The 18,786-nt window shown below is 48.9% G+C and overlaps 1 protein-coding gene across 1 annotated transcript; it reads left to right on the forward strand.

Moving 5' to 3' along the window:
• Positions 1-685: 685 nt before the first annotated feature.
• Positions 686-17,516, forward strand: PI4K2A (phosphatidylinositol 4-kinase type 2 alpha). Its single transcript, XM_075258619.1, has 9 exons — positions 686-1,158; positions 8,208-8,408; positions 9,257-9,388; positions 9,646-9,799; positions 13,544-13,605; positions 13,686-13,785; positions 14,257-14,390; positions 15,458-15,517; positions 16,432-17,516. Exons 1-9 carry the CDS (start codon positions 784-786, stop codon positions 16,591-16,593), a joined length of 1,380 nt encoding a protein of 459 aa, XP_075114720.1. The 5' UTR covers positions 686-783; the 3' UTR covers positions 16,594-17,516.
• The last annotated feature ends 1,270 nt before the right edge of the window (positions 17,517-18,786 follow it).

The raw sequence follows: 18,786 nt of genomic DNA on the forward strand, positions 1-18,786 counted from the left end.
GTAGCCGCCATGTTTAATAATGGCAGATGTGAATAAGAATACCTTTCAGCATTGGCCGTCCTTATTTTCACCCTACACTTAGACAATGGAGCGGATATGATTCGGTTTTCTATATTTTATCACCTACATTAAAAAATAAAAAGTAAATATTAATTTATTCCAGGCACTTTCTCCAATGAGGATACAGCGGCCATTTTTGAAAAGGGAAGACGTCATCAGCGCGACGTGACACTACGACACGCCCATGAATCTAATGATTGGTTTGACTACCCAGATGGGCGGAGAATGTAGTCTTTCTTGCTACACTATGTCACGAGGCCCGGAAGTTTTATCTTGCTGTCATGACAACAGACCTTTGTCCCCATGATTGGACGAGCTTCAGTTACCTCAGGAAGGAAGAACAGGCGCCATATTTACTAAGGGAAAACAAATGAACGTGACAGTCATTATTCTAGAATAATTTCTTACACCTGGCAGGGAAGTAACCAGGGCGAGGAGGGTTTGTAAGATGTGCGATATTTATCGGATAATCTTAAATCGGTGGCGAGGTAATTTCAGGAGACTGTGATAGAGTCACCGAGCGGCCATTTTTGAAAAGGGCACAAGGGCCGGTTGGTAGTGACACGGGGCGGGGCTCGCTTATTTCCACACCCCCTCGCCTTCGCATTGGTTGTCAGTTCCGGAAGTTTCTAGTAGGTGTTGTGAGTCAGCTGCTTGTCACCTGTCCCGCGCTCCTGTCACCGGCACTTGTTACCCGCCCCTAGTCGGGTGACTGCTTACACCATGGACGAGAGCAGCCCGCTGGTATCTCCGGTGCGGGATCAGCCTGACTACACCTATCAGTCCCAAGCGGCTCCGGTGTCCCCTGCACCGCTCAGCCCCGCCGCCCGCCTCCCTATCGTACCTGGAGTGGTCGTTCGGATCCCGCAGCCTTCCCCGCAGTGTGTCCCGGCCCCATCACCGCCCGGATCCCCTACAGAGAGGGAGAGGCAGCCGCTGCTGGAGCGGACACCCCACCGGGACAAGAACTGCTTCCCGGACGACCCGGAGTTCACGGAGGTGGTGAGGCGGGCGGAGAGGGCGATCAGCAGGGGGATCTTCCCGGAGAGGATCTACCAGGGATCCAGCGGCAGCTACTTCGTCAAAGACGAGCAGGAGGTGAGATGATGCTGGCCCCGGGGGGCCCCTCTACTTCTTACAGCTCAGGGGCCACTATTGTGACTCTCCAAGGGATCCATCCACTCTATTGGTGACCTGTATGGGACTAGATCAGCTCCAGATCTCTGCTTGCTGTCAACGAATGGGAACTCCAATAAGGTGCAAAGCCAGTGTTATTCACAGCTGAGGGTTTGCTACAGAGGGGACACACATCTGATCGCCAGCAGTGTGCTCTAAGCATATTGGAAAGCTCTGACCCCTTATAGACAAGCCCTTTATGGTTAGGACTACACAGTGACGTGTAACAAGGTATCGGGGGCCATAGTGGGTGTCGTTCACTGCAGTATTTGCAACGGATCTACCGCGGTCCAGTATGGTGCCATTTATTGCCAGCACAAGGTGGATGACGGGATGTGTTAGTCCAATGGCCCCAATGTCCTATCACATGAGATAAGTCACACGACTGCTAGTGGTCAGGGTCACATGGCTGAAAATCCAGTGCAGCTTTGGACTCAGAATCCTTGGCTACACTGGCGCTTTGTATCTCCGATGGTGTTGGCAGTGCATGGGTTAATTGGGTTCCCCTTTAGCTGGCTGCACATGATACTCAGTAGTTCCCCTTTAGTTGATTGAAAGTTGGAGTCCTGGGCTCCTCCGTAACTGCTGACAATTGCATCTGATTTCCTATTAGGCAGTAACATATTAGGGTCCTGGGCTCCTCTGCTAGCTGTTGGTGCACTGGGGGGTCCTGGGCTCCCCTGCTATCTGGTAGCTCACTGGGGGGTCCTGGGCTCCTCTGCTAGCTGTTGGCACACTGGGGGGTCCTGGGCTCCCCTGCTAGCTGTTGGCACACTGGGGTTTCCTGGGCTCCCCTGCTAGCTGTTGGCGCACTGGGGGGTCCGGGGCTCCCCTGCTAGCTGGTAGCACACTGGGGGGTCCTGGGCTCCCCTGCTAGCTGTTGGCACACTGGGGTTTCCTGGGCTCCCCTGCTAGCTGTTGGCACACTGGGGGGTCCTGGGCTCCCCTGCTAGCTGTTGGCGCACTGGGGGGTCCGGGGCTCCCCTGCTAGCTGGTAGCACACTGGGGGGTCCTGGGCTCCCCTGCTAGCTGGTAACACACTGGGGGGTCCTAGGCTCCCCTGCTAGCTGTTGGCACACTGGGGGGTCCTGGGCTCCCCTGCTAGCTGGTGGCACACTGGTGGGTCCTGGGCTCCCTTGCTAGCTGGTGGCACACTGGTGGGTCCTGGGCTCCCTTGCTAGCTGGTGGCACACTGGTGGGTCCTGGGCTCCCCTGCTAGCTGTTGGCACACTGGGGTTTCCTGGGCTCCCCTGCTAGCTGTTGGCGCACTGGGGGGTCCGGGGCTCCCCTGCTAGCTGGTAGCACACTGGGGGGTCCTGGGCTCCCCTGCTAGCTGTTGGCACACTGGGGTTTCCTGGGCTCCCCTGCTAGCTGTTGGCACACTGGGGGGTCCTGGGCTCCCCTGCTAGCTGTTGGCGCACTGGGGGGTCCGGGGCTCCCCTGCTAGCTGGTAGCACACTGGGGGGTCCTGGGCTCCCCTGCTAGCTGGTAACACACTGGGGGGTCCTAGGCTCCCCTGCTAGCTGTTGGCACACTGGGGGGTCCTGGGCTCCCCTGCTAGCTGGTGGCACACTGGTGGGTCCTGGGCTCCCTTGCTAGCTGGTGGCACACTGGTGGGTCCTGGGCTCCCTTGCTAGCTGGTGGCACACTGGTGGGTCCTGGGCTCCCCTGCTAGCTGTTGGCACACTGGGGTTTCCTGGGCTCCCCTGCTAGCTGTTGGCGCACTGGGGGGTCCGGGGCTCCCCTGCTAGCTGGTAGCACACTGGGGGGTCCTGGGCTCCCCTGCTAGCTGGTAGCACACTGGGGGGTCCTGGGCTCCCCTGCTAGCTGTTGGCACACTGGGGGGTCCTGGGCTCCCCTGCTAGCTGTTGGCGCACTGGGGGGTCCGGGGCTCCCCTGCTAGCTGGTAGCACACTGGGGGGTCCTGGGCTCCCCTGCTAGCTGGTAACACACTGGGGGGTCCTAGGCTCCCCTGCTAGCTGTTGGCACACTGGGGTTTCCTGGGCTCCCCTGCTAGCTGTTGGCGCACTGGGGGGTCCTGGGCTCCCCTGCTAGCTGTTGGCGCACTGGGGGGTCCTGGGCTCCCCTGCTAGCTGTTGGCGCACTGGGGGGTCCTGGGCTCCCCTGCTAGCTGTTGGCACACTGGGAGGTCCTGGGCTCCCCTGCTAGCTGTTGGCGCACTGGTGGGTCCTAGGCTACCCCCCCTCCTTTAGCTGGGGGTTCTCAAGGTTGTGATAGAACATGGTCTTGAGATCGCCTTTAGCTGGCTCGAAGACATTTTGCTCCTAACCCATTATCTAGCTAAGACTCTGTTCACATCTTCATCGTGGTTTCTATTTATAGCATAAAGAATATAGTAAAAAATCTGCAATATGATGGAGACCAGCAGCGCCCTATGCTATGGGGTCTGGCCGATTCTACTGTAGTGATACAATTTGTTCTGTTCTTCCTGTGAAATATGACAATCTCCGATGCAGATGTGAACAGGGCCAAAATCTGATGTTGTGTCCTGGGCAGCAGCCAGCTCTCCAGGCGGCAGTGCAGTATTTCTGCGGCTGTGTGGAGACTTATTGATGTCACTTACTAGCCCTGGTTCTGGGGTGACCGTGTGACCTCACGTATGATAATGAGCGGATTATCTCCTGCAGTCGGTGCCAGCCTCTTGCACATGGCATGCTTTGGCAGTGTGAGGCTAGAAGTTGGCAGGTGTGCCCATGTTGCACAGATTTCACACTTCTTCATAAGAACTTCTACACCGTGCACTTGGCATGACACCGATAAATGATATAGACCAAGTAGTCAGGAAGAAGATTGCACCGAACCATAGCAACCAGCCCAGAATACTCACTATGTAAATGTCACATGCAAAAATGTCCTGTCAATGTCACTGCATGGGTTGTATGGTCATAGCTCGTACCCGCTGTGCCCTATAAATGGCCCTGTATGGGTTCTATGGTTACAGCTGGTGCCTGATGCATCCTGTGAATGTACCTGTACGGGCTGTATCGTCGCAGCTCGTACCCGCTGTGCCCTATAAATGCCCCTGTGTTGGTTGTATGGTCACAGCTCGTACCTGATGCATCCTGTGAATGTACCTGTATGGGATGTATAGTCACAGCTCGTATCCGCTGTGCTCTGTGAATGCCCCTGTACAAGTTGTATGGTCACAGCTCGCATCCTGTACTGTCACCCATGTCCTGTATCCTCCAAAACCTAGAAAATTACTGTACCTGGGAATTGTATCACTAGCAACTACTTTGTATTCATTAATGACTCTTTCTATACAAGTAAGGATCTGAGGGTTGGGGTAAGAGAATAGGGGTGGATTTATACGACTTGGACACTTTTGTGAGAAGTGGCAATAAAATGAGCTATTGGGCACACCAGGGTGACTTAGTTTGGACCACTCTGTTCAGTACAGTAAGATGTGCTTTGTGTCTGGGACCTTGCACTTGACATAAGTGTCAGCTGGACGGACGGGAGATGCTTCACTTAAGGCTTATTTGACATTCCCAGGATTCCTGCACATACCGTCACCTCGGCTGCCCTGCCTGTCAATGAAGGACCTGTCACTTAGATGCCTCATTCTCAATTATTCATTGCAGCAAGATCCAAGTCAACTAGGACAGAGGGTAAATTAAGGCCTCCGACTTTCCATAGACGGCACTGACGTCTCCGCTCGGTTGCATGATTTGTATTGTGCCGCAGGTCAGGACATGAACAGCCTCTTGTATATGGTTATATTAGATTTGTCTGGTTGATAATTCAATAGGATTAGATTACATTCTATAATAATATAATTAGATGACTGTAGTCCTATAGAGAGACAGTAGGGGGCATCACCAGTACTGGGCTGATATAAAGTCATGCAATGTAAATACTATCATGTCGCCTGTGTGATCAGTGGTCACCAGTATGGAGACGTCCCCTAGATAAGGGGGTAGGTATCTTTAATGATAACACTCTCTTACAAGAAGCTCTGTCAGGTCCATGAAGCAGGACCCGTGAGTGAAGAGCTGCTAGCACCATTCTATACAACAACATCAATAGCATGCATTTTTTTCAGGGGAGGAGGAGATGTCTGGTTGTTATGTCACAATGTGGCCTCTCACTTGTCAGCTTTCAAGGGACTGGGAAACCCTCACTCCAGGGCTTTCATGTAAAGGGAATGGTGGACTTTCACTTGAAGGTTGCCAGCTATGGAGGAAATCCTCGTGTGAAAATCTGCCAGTGTCTTACATGAAAGGTCAGTAGTGAGGGTTTGCCGGTTCCTTAACTTAACACTGGAGTAAGAGACTGCTGGTCCATTAAGTAAAAGCCCCGGAGCCAGTCCCTTGGGTGGAAGATAATCTTCTCCTGAATTTTGGTGTCAACCCCTTGGCTGAAGACCCACAATTGAAGGGTCTAAGGGTCTGGCTGTCCCTTAGGTGAAGATCCTGGTGTTAGGCTCTGCCGCCTTCCCACCATATTGGATCTCAAGCAAGTTTGGTGGTTGTCACGTTCTGGTGAATGTCTTCTGTACTATCTGACCTGTAGAACGTTCTTCATTTCATGTCTTAGTATCAGGAAACCAGAGTCCCTCAGCAACCTCCCCTTCCTATCTCACTTTCATCTTTGCTAGGGTTCAGAAGTGAAGGTCCCTCGCCTCTTGGATTTCTATCGCCTCCTATCTCACCTTACCCGTCCTCCTGTTTCACCTCTTCACGGTTATATCCTGTCTAATGTTGTTGGTTGTTTGTGTCGTCGCCCTATCGATGTTCTGGATCTGCTGAGTGTCTATTTTGGTTCCTTCTATCACACCCATTGGATACTTGTTATTGATTTTGGGTTGGCGCCTATCATCTCGGTTGGAATTGAGTCTCTGCTATCTCCAGCTCTTACTTAGAATAACAAAACAGCCGTTCATGTTTAAGTAAAGGAAACTAGGAATTTGGAAGTGGAGACGCTTGTTCTCAGCGCTTTACTACCGTCAGGTATAGGGTTTAGGTTTCATCCCACATTCTTTCCATTCATTTAGTCCTTAATTCTGGGGTTACAGGTGATGGTTGAGCCTGTTATGTATGTCAACCAGCCATTTTGAATAGTTATTTAACTCTTTGCTGACCAGCTTTATTAGATCTCTTTTAGAATTCTGGATCCTTTAAATCTACAGGGATCCTTAAATCTACAAGCCCTGGCATTGGGACCTCTGGATCTCCAGGCGATGGGTAGTCTCAAAGTCAACAATGGGAGGATTTTTATACCTAGTGTGAGAGGAAGTAGTGATGGACCTGTAGCTTGGTAGGTCCTGCACTTGGTAGGTCCTGCACTTGGTAGGTCCTGCACTTGGTCGGTCCTGCACTTGGTCGGTCCTGCACCTTGTCGGTCCTGCACCTTGTCGGTCCTGCACCTTGTCGGTCCTGCACCTTGTCGGTCCTGCACCTTGTCGGTCCTGCACCTTGTCGGTCCTGCACCTTGTCGGTCCTGCACCTTGTCGGTCCTGCACCTTGTCGGTCCTGCACCTCTATCCAAGTTGTCTATGTCATAAAATCACTCTGCATATCAGAAAATCTTCCTTCCTGTATGATGGGAATGGTTTTGGGAGGCAGAATGGGGTTTCGTATATTATCAAGATTCACCTAGAGCGTATCAGTGACCCCTTTATCTTCAGTACCCTTGTCGGTCTCCTTATATATTACGTCTCTCGGCCAGCAGTTGGTATATATCTCACGTCGCCATATTGGTGACCCAGTAACAAATGTTGTACTGACTAATCGGTCACAAGTCTGACTACTCCTACGTCCTCTATGGGTCTTGTGCTATCTCTGTGCGGTTATTTTCTTGCACAATAGGAAGCCTGTCTCTGTGGTTTAATAGTATGCGTTATGCTTTAGTGTTTCTTTCCCTTTAATTTTATTACATTTTGTGCAAAATGTGATTACTTTATATAATTCGGATTTATAACTAAGGGACAGTGCGATTGTGTGTTATAGTCATGTATGGTTTCATAAAATCCACTTTTAGAAACCCCTTTCCTGCCTCCATTGGAGCTTCCCTGTATGGAGATTAGATGCGTGATCCCGGGGCGCAGCGTAAAATCAAGTGACCTATTGTGAGGAAGGTTTTCTTGGCGCACCCTGGATCCTCTGATACTTATATATGCTGCAGTGATTTCTGTGGGTCTGGGGGCTAAAGGAAGCTCAATGCGAGGAATTGAACATCCGTCCCTGTAATTCCAGATGCCGTCTTGTTCATATATCTGGCTGCAGAGTGAGAAACTCCTACATTGTTGTTCTCCTTTCTTCATGTGATTGGCTTATCCTGACATTGCATATGGGATATTCATGTAATGCTATGAGGTTATTGCACAATCCTGTTACCGGAGGTTTTCTACAAATACTTAGGAAGCTTCTGAGAAATCCTTCACGTGTATGCAATGTGTACGTGTGGTGGAATTCATATGAGTATGTTAATTGAATTTAGCAAGATGGTGATGTATGCTGTATATACTGTATGTATATAATATTGAGAGGGACATACACAATCTACATACAGGGTTTTGCTCCCGTTAGCGTTTGCATTATTTCCGTGGTTTCTGGTAAATTTAATGGCTAGAGTAACACCATTTGCAGCACTGCCCTTACCATAAGAAATAATGGAAACCTCAAGGACCCCGTCATAAGTCGATCAGGGGGTACATACATCTTTGGTGCAGCTCATTGAATACTAGATATAGTCATCATTGATCGCGCCGCCAGTCTGTGCCCGCAGCTCGGACTGTCTGATTCCCTCCACAATTGCAACTGATCATTCATCAGGGCCTTAAATTGCTGCAAAGGATCACCTAAGTATGGCTGCCGTCCTCCAAAAATAGTGCAGACCTGCCACAGCTCTTGTATGCTGCTCAGTTCATTTCAATGGGGGTGCCATTGATGGGAAATCTGAGGTCTTTTTGACGTATCGTCTACATAACCCTCTTCTTTTTCTTCCAGGAAATCATAGCAGTCTTCAAGCCAAAAACAGAGGAGCCCTATGGTCAGCTGAACCCCAAGTGGACAAAGTGGCTACAGAAGCTTTGCTGCCCCTGCTGTTTCGGGAGGGACTGCCTTGTTCTGAACCAGGGCTATCTGTCCGAGGCTGGAGCCAGTCTTGTCGACCAAAAACTGGAGCTGAATATCGTCCCTCGCACCAGGGTAATGCCACAATTCCATTATACCGGTGGATAGACCACGGTGCCCAAATAGGTTCAACCATGTTGAAATTCAGTTGTCAGGGGAGAGCTGGCACACCCCCATTCACATAAGGTAGGTGGCTGCTCCCGCCCAGATCGGCAGGCTGGGCCAACTTTGCCCTTATGTGTATGGGCATCTATAGGCCATGTTTCCATATCATTAAGGAGTTGGTTCTGACTTGAAGTAAAATTGCGCATGACCATACATTGCTTTTGTGTTCAGGCTATTACGTGTAGGAAAGCTGCACTAGATATCCTGGATTAATTGATGTTTTAGTTAGGATAGATTGAATATCATGGGGAACCCTTCTGATCAGCTGCTTGAAGTGACCGCAGCGTTTGGGTGAGTGCTACAGCTTCTTCACCGCACCTAATATTTGTATAGCGATTGTGCTTACTGTCACAATTCAGCCCATTCCCTTGAATGGGACTGAGCTGCGAACAGGCCATGTGCCCGATGAACGTGACGTCACATGGCTTTGTAGTGCTTGTGGAGCGTTGCTGCCACTTGAATGAGCTGATCTTAGGGGGCCTCATGTGACGGACCCCCGATCTTTAATAAGGAGAGGTCCTTGACCGTTTCCGTAACTTCCGACCAGGGTTGTGGTGACAAATGTATTCTTGTAGCAGCCATTTAAGGCTCACCTGTATTAGGTAGAGGCTGTTTTTGTCTCAGAGATGGACTAACCATTGAACTATTGATAAAGTTGGGGCTATCTTGGTCCTCAAGAGCGAGACCCTCTTTGCACCAAATTTCTGTGCGATACAATAGATCTAAATGAGGCTTTGTCTTGTAATTTTTTTTTCTAGGTTGTATATTTAGCCAGTGAAACCTTTAACTACAGCGCTATAGACCGGGTGAAGTCCAGGGGAAAGCGGCTGGCGTTGGAAAAAGTGCCAAAAGTGGGTCAGCGGTTTAATCGGATCGGATTGCCTCCTAAGGTAAGGTAGGAGAACCCGTAACTTGTGCTCTGTGCTGCCCGGTGGGGACAGTAATGAATAACGGGATTACATCCCACTAAAGCGTTCCGTAATTAAAAGATTTAGTTCAATTAGGACTAAGATCTCAGATGTCCGTACTCATGTTCTGTAATGTAGATGGAAGCCTATAAAGCATTGCAAAACACACTGCGGTGTGAGAAGAGTTGTTCTCAGGACAGAGAGTCATGTGTTTTTGTGTTTGTGGTTTGTTTCTACAGGTTGGCTCTTTCCAACTGTTTGTTAAAGGCTATAAGGATGCAGATTATTGGCTGCGGAGGTTTGAGGCAGAACCTCTTCCCGAAAATACCAATCGACAACTACAATTACAGTTCGAGAGGCTGGTGGTTTTAGATTACATAATCCGAAATACAGGTACATGTACACTAATACTTGTGGTATGAGTTGTGCACGTGTTACAACCTCTCAAATCAGTATAGAGAACCTGATGTTTCTTCCGATCTGTCTCTTTTAGTAAATATTAGAGATAAATCGAATACCTTGCTCCATAGGAATGTATGTTAGCGGCCGGCGCTTAACCCCTTGCGGTACGGCCGCTCCCATGCATTCCTATGGGAGTGGATGTATTTGAATCTAGTATTCCAATCATCTCTAGTAAATATATTTCCTTTAAACCCTTCATTGTGTTTTTCCTACATTTTTCTTATTGGAAATGTATGAGTAAATTGACAAGTGGGTGTTACTGTTCCTCTTGTCAAAGTGTGGATTGTGTAGGAACACAGCCAGTGGCGTAACTTGGAATGGCGGGGCCCCGTGGCGAACCTTTGACATGGGGGCGCCCCCCCCTTCCCCGGCTGACGTCGAAAACCCCGATCGACGCCGAAAACCCCGACCGACTCTACTCCCCGCATTCCTGCACACACTATTACGCCCCATAGTGGCCCCTGCACACACTATTACGCCCCATAGTGGCCCCTGCACACACTATTACGCCCCATAGTGGCCCCTGCACACACTATTACGCCCCATAGTGGCCCCTGCACACACTATTACGCCCCATAGTGGCCCCTGCACACACTATTACGCCCCATAGTGGCCCCTGCACACACTATTACGCCCCATAGTGGCCCCTGCACACACTATTACGCCCCATAGTGGCCCCTGCACACACTATTACGCCCCATAGTGGCCCCTGCACACACTATTACGCCCCATAGTGGCCCCTGCACACACTATTACGCCCCATAGTGGCCCCTGCACACACTATTACGCCCCATAGTGGCCCCTGCACACAGTATTATGTCCCGTTGTGGACACCCATTAACAATTATTATACTCTGGGGTCCTTTCAGACCCCAGAGCAGGGCTGCCATCAGGAATTTTGGGGCCCCATACAGCCTAAGTGTCTGGGCCCCCCCCCCCCCTGCCATTTTTGCTTTGTGCGCCGCGGGAAATTTAGCCCCACCCACTGTTATGTTGACTCCGCCCACTCATTAATTTTCCATTTGCCCGCACACTGTATAATCCTCCTACAGTCACCCGTAAATTATATGTCCCCCTCCGTCTCTCCCCTAGCTTCATATACACCCTTCATCTGCCCCCAGATTCATGTCCCCACATTTCTGCCCACAGATTCATGTCCCCCCATCTCCATACCTCCCAACTTTTGAAGAACTAAAAGAGGGACAAAATGTGTGGCACGCTTAGCGCGCCGCAGCAAATTTAGCCCCGCCCACTTTTGTGTTGACTCCGCCCACTTGTTAATTTTTCATGTGCCCGCACACAGTATAATCCTCCTACAGTCACCCGTAAATTATATGTCCCCCCTCTATCTCTCCCCCAGTTTCATATACACCCTTCATCTGCCCCCAGTTTCATGTCCCCTCCATCTCTGCCCCCAGTTTCATGTCCCCTCCATCTCTGCCCCCAGATTCATGTCCCCACATCTCTGCCCCGTTTCATGTCCCCTCCATCTCTGCCCCCAGATTCATGTCCCCCCAGATTCATGTCCCCCCTCCATCTCTGCCCCCAGATTCATGTCCCCCATCTCTGCCCCCAGATTCATGTCCCTCCATCTCTGCCCCCAGATTCATGTCCCTCCATCTCTGCCCCCAGATTCATGTCCCTCCATCTCTGCCCCCACAGTTTCATGCAGTCCCCTCCTTCATCTGCCCCAGTGTCATTCCGTCCTCTCTTTCATCTGCCCCCAGATTCATGTCCCCACAGTGTCATGCCGTCCCCTCCTTCATCTGCCCCAGTGTCATTCCGTCCTCTCCTTCATCTGCCCCCAGATTCACGTTCCACCTCCACATTAAACTTACCTTCTCCTCCGCTCCCTCGCCGCTCTCTGCGCGTCTCTCTCGCTGACACATGCGGCTGAAGGAAGGAGCTGACACAGGTCAGCTCCACGCTTCGCCGCTGGGTGTCTCTCTCGCTGACACATATGCGGCTGAAGCGAGGAGCTGACCTGTGTCAGCTCCTCACTTCGCCGCTGCCGGCTCTCTCGCTGACACATATGCGGCTGAGCCGGGTTTCGGCTCAGCCGCATATGTGTCACCGAGAGAGGCGGCAGCGGCGAAGTGAGGAGCTGACCTGTGTCAACTCCTCGCTTCAGCCGTGTATGTGCTCAACTCAGATCTGCGTCCTCTGGACGCAGATCTGAGTTGAAACAGGACATACAATGACTGCTGCCGGCGCCAGGGGGCCCGGGCCCCCCCCATTTTAAAATTTGGCCGGGCCCCTGACGCCAGTAGCAGTAGTACTGGCCTATCGGCGGCCCTGCCCCAGAGTATAATAATCGGAGACCCAGGGGAAGAACAACATAAAAAAAAAAAAAAAACACTGTAACTTACCTGTCTCCCGACTCCCCGCTGGCGGCCATCTTCAATGACGTCAGGGACGTCATGTGACCGGGAGCCTGCGTCGCGACGCATAAGGATGCAGGCCCCGATCATGTGACGTCTGAGACGTCACACAAGTAGGCTGAAGCCTGCGCGGAGCCTGGAGAGGTAAGTAACACTGTTTTTTATGTTCAGTTACCTCTCCTGCACTTCCGATCATTATACTCGGGGGTCCGAAAAGACCCCCGAGTATAATAGTGCTTGTGGGGCCTGCGGTGTCACTTACCGATCCCGGCCCCTGCCAGGATCGGTAAGTATATGGGGCCCGTTAGCGGCTGGAGTAACTCCAGCCGGTAACGGCCTATTAAAAAAAACAAAAACGCAGCGGCTAATGTCCCGGGCCCTGTGGCAGCCGCCTCTGCTGCTATGGCGGTAGTTACGCCACTGAACACAGCCTTCCCTATCTGTTTATAAACTTCAGGTTTGGTGGAGGTCCGAGCGCCCACCCTGCCATTCTATTCATTCATTATGGGGGTGCTGCAGATAGGTGAACACTGTATTTGGCTATCTTTGCCACTCCCATAGACAATAAATGGAGTGGCAGGGTGCGTGGACGCAGGGGAGGTATAGCAGACCCCCATTCTCGGGATTAGTGGGTGTCTGAACAGTGGGATACCACCAAACGTCTATCTTCTATCGATAAGGTATAAATTCTAAAGTTGGTACGACCTTTTAAAGGGGTTATTTGATTTCTAACATTGATGGCCTATCCTTAGAGTAAGATATCAATATGAGATCTGCAGCGGTCCGACAACTGGGACCCCTAAGATCTCATATACCGAGATAGCATGGCCGTCAGTGTTTATATACCGCGAGCCACGCTGCTCACTCATCGTACAAACTGTAGACTATTCTGGTTATATCTAATAGAGAGGCAGGGGTCAACCGCTTGTTCCACCCCCCATTGATTACTATAAAGGGGTCCCATGTTGCATATATGAATGGAGTGGCGTCGCAGATGCTCCATTCAAGGTCTATGTCACTGATGGAAATACCAGAGTACCATCTGGTATTTCTTCTACCATCTTGGCCATCCTCTTCAGCTCCATAGACTTTTAATGGAGTTGCCGTGTGCCCGCCTGACATGCAGCCTCCATTCTGGTGATCAGTCAGGATCGGACTCATACTGATGTGACAGCTATATAGTTATAATTTGTGGCCCAGCCACCGTACAAAGGAAAGAACATCTCCGGGTACTTGATTTTTTGGCAGTGACTTTGCCGCACCCTGACCTGTCTGTATTGTCTTGTTTCCTCAGATCGAGGTAATGACAACTGGCTGATAAAGTACGACTACCCCATGGAGAACGCAGCGACCAGGGTCAGTATGGGGGTTGTACACAGATTTATAGCATTTGCCCAAGAGGTGATCGGTATTATTAACCATTTACTTCTCTTTAGGATTCAGATTGGGTCCTGGTAAGAGAACCCATCATCAAGATTGCTGCTATAGACAACGGATTAGCCTTCCCTCTCAAGCACCCCGATTCCTGGAGGGCCTGTAAGTCTCTACCGCTAATTGAATATTAGTAACCCATTGTTAGGAAACCTGGGAGCCCCCACAGATCAGCACCTTGAAGGAAAGCCGTCCCTGCTTGATCACTCTTTCCCTACACAGGCCAGCGGTGTCTCTTTCATTCATTAAATGGTCTGTTTGCAGCTCAGTCCTATTCAAGTGAATGGGACTGAGCTGCGTTACTGAATGCAGCCACTATACAGTGTAGAGTACTGTGATTGGTATTCATTGAATAGGCCACAGTACTCTCCCAAATGCTGCAGTCTCTTCAGATAACTGATCTGTGAGGGTACCAGGTATTTAGACCTCCATCAATTCTCTGGCTCCGGATATTACACTACTTGTAGGATATATATATATATATATATATATATATATATATATATATATATATACTGGACCATTTAATATATGTCTCGTTGCGTTTTCTTCCCTCTTCTTCCTCCCCTTCCTTAGATCCTTTCTACTGGGCCTGGTTGCCTCAAGCCAAAGTTCCATTTTCCCAGGAGATCAAAGAACTCATCCTTCCGAAAATCTCAGACCCCAACTTTGTCAAAGACTTGGAGGAAGATCTCTATGAGCTTTTTAAGGTTCCAAAAATGCATTAAATTACTATTTTTCCTTTTTTTTTTTTTTTAGGTAGAAAATTTTACTGTGCACTAAAATTACAATCTTCTTAAAGGGTCTTAGCCTTGTCGCCACCTTCTGTACAGATGAGTGCATTCTGGTGTTCCCTGTTGTCAGCCTTTTCATGCTATTATGGCTGTAGTCTAATGGCCACGTAAGGGGAAATGTAATATTACATGTTGGCCATTCAGATGGATCGGTCGTGTGCAGGGAGCGCTGCCCTGGATCATAGGGGACCTCTGTGCACGTCATAGAGAGGATGCCGAACGCGAGGGCTCTTCTGTGACATCCACTTGGAGAGGGTTATGTTGGTGTGACAGCCCTTATGTGATTTCTGATGAAAAAGAATACGTTGCAAATGCGAGGCCGTGTAAAGCACTTTGGTTTTTGAGGGTTTCATTCAGTATCTTAAAGTAGAATCCACCCACTTAGAAGAAAGTGTTTGTTCGGTCGGGTACAATACGAACCTCTGTTCTCGCCATGTCTCACATTCCTTCCTACACGTCGTACAGTTTGCTGTGACTTAAAGTGATACAGCACAGCCTGAGTCTCCTTATGAAAGTCAGATCATCTGTCCCTGAGTCACCCAGCTTTCCATGGACCTTGAATAGCATTTGGTAGAGTCTGCGTTATTATGCACATTGCATTCCTTCTTATTTTCTTACTTGCAGCCTGTATGGTATTCTGTTCATGAACCAGGAAGCTCAGGATGATCAATATGGTGACCGCAATCGACTTTCTGTTACATCGCATGGTCCCTTGGTGTCCTTATCGACTCCCATGTTATACATATAAAGCAGATGGTGCCCCCTGATATAATTTAGTTGGGAGTCCCCTTTCTGTGACTCGGCCCCCTCTCTCCACACCCCTTTTTAATTTTCCCACTTTCCTATCTCTCCTGATTGCAAGTCTGACTGATTGTCTATGAAGCCCATAGTGGATATTCTGCGTTGTGATGTGGATTTAACCTCTTGGGGTCTACAAGGTGTCACGTCCATAATAATCCATTTATGATGTCTGTTTTCTATAGAAAGATCCAGGGTTTGACCGAGGACAGTTCCACAAGCAGATAGCGGTTATGAGGGGGCAGGTAAGTCATTTGTCCTTCTAAGATGCCTTTACATCACATGGGGGCACATACTTTCTTACAGGGGGTCTGCTGAGACTTGGATAATGACAATATCAGATAAGTCAGGGTCTGACTGCCAGCTCCAACACCGATCAGCCAACTTAAGTGCATTTGAGAGCACCATGTGACTTGTGCCAAGTTCTCTTCATTCTCAGAATTATTGGGGAACTCAGAGGTCAGACCCCAACCAATCAAAAAGTGATGCAATATCCTATTGATACAACCTCACTTTATCTCATGTGTATACCCCTTTAACGTCTTATCACACAATTAGCGGAGGTGTTTTCACTATGAGTCACTGATCTATAGATATGAATGTGATTGTGTCGCAGCTATACAGAAACTTGCACTTTCATGTTATTTCTCACGTAATGCAGCTTGACCTTGTGTGATGGCTGTGACACCTGAAAGGTCACAAGACCGTGACCCATCCCGTCAGCGCTCACTGGTCGTCACTGATGTCATTGCTGTCTTAGTGATGTCATCAGTTTATAATTTATATATAGATTGCTGGATAGGAACATCTTTAAGTGTACTCAGCTAATGCATGATAATATTCAGGATCCATAGTTTTGTTCATAGGGGGCAGTATTCTAGTATGTCGTGATAGTGGAGATATTTGGATTCCAAACTATTGTAACTCACTTCTAATAATGGACCCCACAGAACAACTGTTTATAGATGCTGTACACATTGTATCGGCTGTGCTTGGTGTTACAGCTCAGCCCCATTCACTTATATAGGACTGAGCTGCTGCTGTATCCTGTGATCGAAAAACGTGACCGTGGCCTCTACAAACCCCTACCAATTGTGTATTGATGACCTATCCAGAAAACCCTTTTAGTAATATTCGATACTCCGATTTTATTTTCCAGATCCTCAACTTGACTCAAGCCCTTAAGGATGGAAAGAGTCCATTGCAGCTGGTCCAGACACCCCCTGTAATCGTGGAGACGGCACGGTCACATCAGAAGAGCAGCAGCGAGTCCTATACACAGAGCTTCCAGAGCCGCAAGCCATTCTTTTCCTGGTGGTAATATCCCAGATCTGCTCACTTTGGAAAGGCCACGGTGGTGTCAATGTGCAGCTGTAAAGCCGCTTCTTGGACATGAAATGAGTAAAACAAAACTTGATGGGAAACTGACAAGTGGCTGTTGGGAGCACTGTTGTAATGACTATCTCACTGCCATGGAATGTATACCGAACCCAATACATTCCAGGTACATGCATGTGGCATTAGGGACGCGTAACCACGAAACCCAAGAAGCAAGCGTGACGCTTTACTCTCTAACTGTACTATTACCAAATCCATCCACGAAGTGTGCTAGCCTCGGGGGAAAAACGTCCAAACTACCTGATGTTATCCTGCATCCAATACCTATGGCCCCCCCTCCTACAACAGGTTGCTGGAACTTATAGTTCCACAGGATCTGCCAGTCCACGGGTCACAGGCCTCTTCCATAAAGCAAACCAGAAATAACCTAGTCATGCACGCCAGCCTTGCAATGAAATAGCTAGAACTAGAAGTACCACCTACGGTATTCATATAACGTGTGCATGTTCTAGATTATCCAACAGCGCATTGTACACACTGCCACCTCATGGATGCCAAGGGTATTGCATGCACTATTAGACACGGTCTATAGGAAGGCAAAGCGAGAACTTGCTTTCCCAGCATCTTGCTTTGTGTGTATTTCAGAAATATACGCAAAGACCCGCTCGTGATCCCTGCACATGGTCCAAAGTTTATGTTACCAAACCCTCAATGAGGGCTGTATTATATTTTTTAAGCTGCAGATAGGACTGGTTGTGTTTTAGCTTTCTCCATAAAATCTGCTGTTATCGTTTCTGCAAATCTTTGTGGATTTGTTAAGAAAGGAAATAGGCTGTTGTTTAAGAAAATAAATATATGATGTTTTTAATGCAAACACTATGGCAGACGAAATAAATGTTAACCGGTTAAAGGTCCAGATGGTATCTGTTTCTTGATCAGGTGCAATCTATTGAAGGGGAATCTTTCCCAAACCACAGCCAGGTTTATATCGTCCTGCGGTGCTAATATTACAGACGGCACACTACTTGCTCACGTGTAGTGCACCGTCTCTAATCCTAGCGCTTGCTACTGTCTCACAATAGGCTGTAGATGGGATACAAATATGGGCTGCAAATGTATTAACACCTACACACTGCAGGAAGTGAAACCTTATACTAGTATGTATATACTGACACACCCTTACACTTAGGATGTCTATGTACGTAAAGTCTGTAAGTATTATTACACCTATATAATTATATACATGCACACTTATAATGTAACTTAACCTGTTCCTTGTGAGGCAAGTACTCTATCCTAAGACCACCCAAACACATCCTCCAAACTCTCTTCCTGGCACAGAGAATCTTTGACATGCTAGGAAGGAGACACCATGGCCATATACATTATCCAATATTCTCCAGATAATGTATACTAAGTGCGGCAATATTTTATGACCTCAGTTCTGTAATAATGATTGTCAAAGAAGAACTGTGAAGGGTTATAACTAGAGATGAGCGAGTACTGTTCGGATCAGCTGATCCGAACAGCACGCTCCATAGAAATGAATGGATGCACCTGGTACTTCCACTTTGACGCCGGCCGCTTAACCCCCCGCGTGCCGGCGACGTCCATTCATTTCTATGCGAGCGTGCTGTTCGGATCGGCTGATCCAAACAGTACTCGCTCATCTCTAGTTATAACCCTACTGGACTCCACTGCTTAGAGTCTGTATTTGGTATACTGATCATTGTCACAGTTGCCATAAAGCAAGGAGCAAGATACTAAATGTAGATTCCAAGCTGGAGGAGCCTTGAATGGTGGTAGGCATATCCCCAGCTCCTCACATTATGTAGATCCTGTGCACCAGAACACCAGTCGTACAAGTAATTCCCTATAGAGCAGATCTCCTTGTAACCCGTAAAAGATCTTTTCTGTGACGAAAGGGCTGGCACAAGGCACTGATGTCGCTCCCTAATAATGTTCCAGCTCGCACAATGTCTTCTCACTTGTGCAGATATCATGTGTGCAGTCATACTTATCACTACATCTCTCTGCGATTTATTCTAGGTCACTTCTATTTCATCATAAGGGTACAGGGGCATTGTAGGATGCCAGGCTAGGACTACTGTCTTAGTATTGTATTTGGTGCCATGCAGACAGTGTAAGTGAATGTGGTCGGATGCAATTTGCTGCA

The sequence above is a fragment of the Leptodactylus fuscus genome, chromosome 10 (genome assembly GCF_031893055.1).
Source record: "Leptodactylus fuscus isolate aLepFus1 chromosome 10, aLepFus1.hap2, whole genome shotgun sequence".
In the NCBI taxonomy this organism is placed as follows: Eukaryota; Metazoa; Chordata; class Amphibia; order Anura; family Leptodactylidae; genus Leptodactylus; species Leptodactylus fuscus.

Bases quoted from the DNA above. Each gene is read 5' to 3' on its own strand.
- PI4K2A (XM_075258619.1), top strand. From the start codon at position 784: ATGGACGAGAGCAGCCCGCTGGTATCTCCGGTGCGGGATCAGCCTGAC. The intron at 1,159-8,207 runs GTGAGATGATGC...TTTTTCTTCCAG, and splicing joins TCGTCAAAGACGAGCAGGAG to GAAATCATAGCAGTCTTCAA. The intron at 15,518-16,431 runs GTAAGTCATTTG...TTTATTTTCCAG, and splicing joins TAGCGGTTATGAGGGGGCAG to ATCCTCAACTTGACTCAAGC.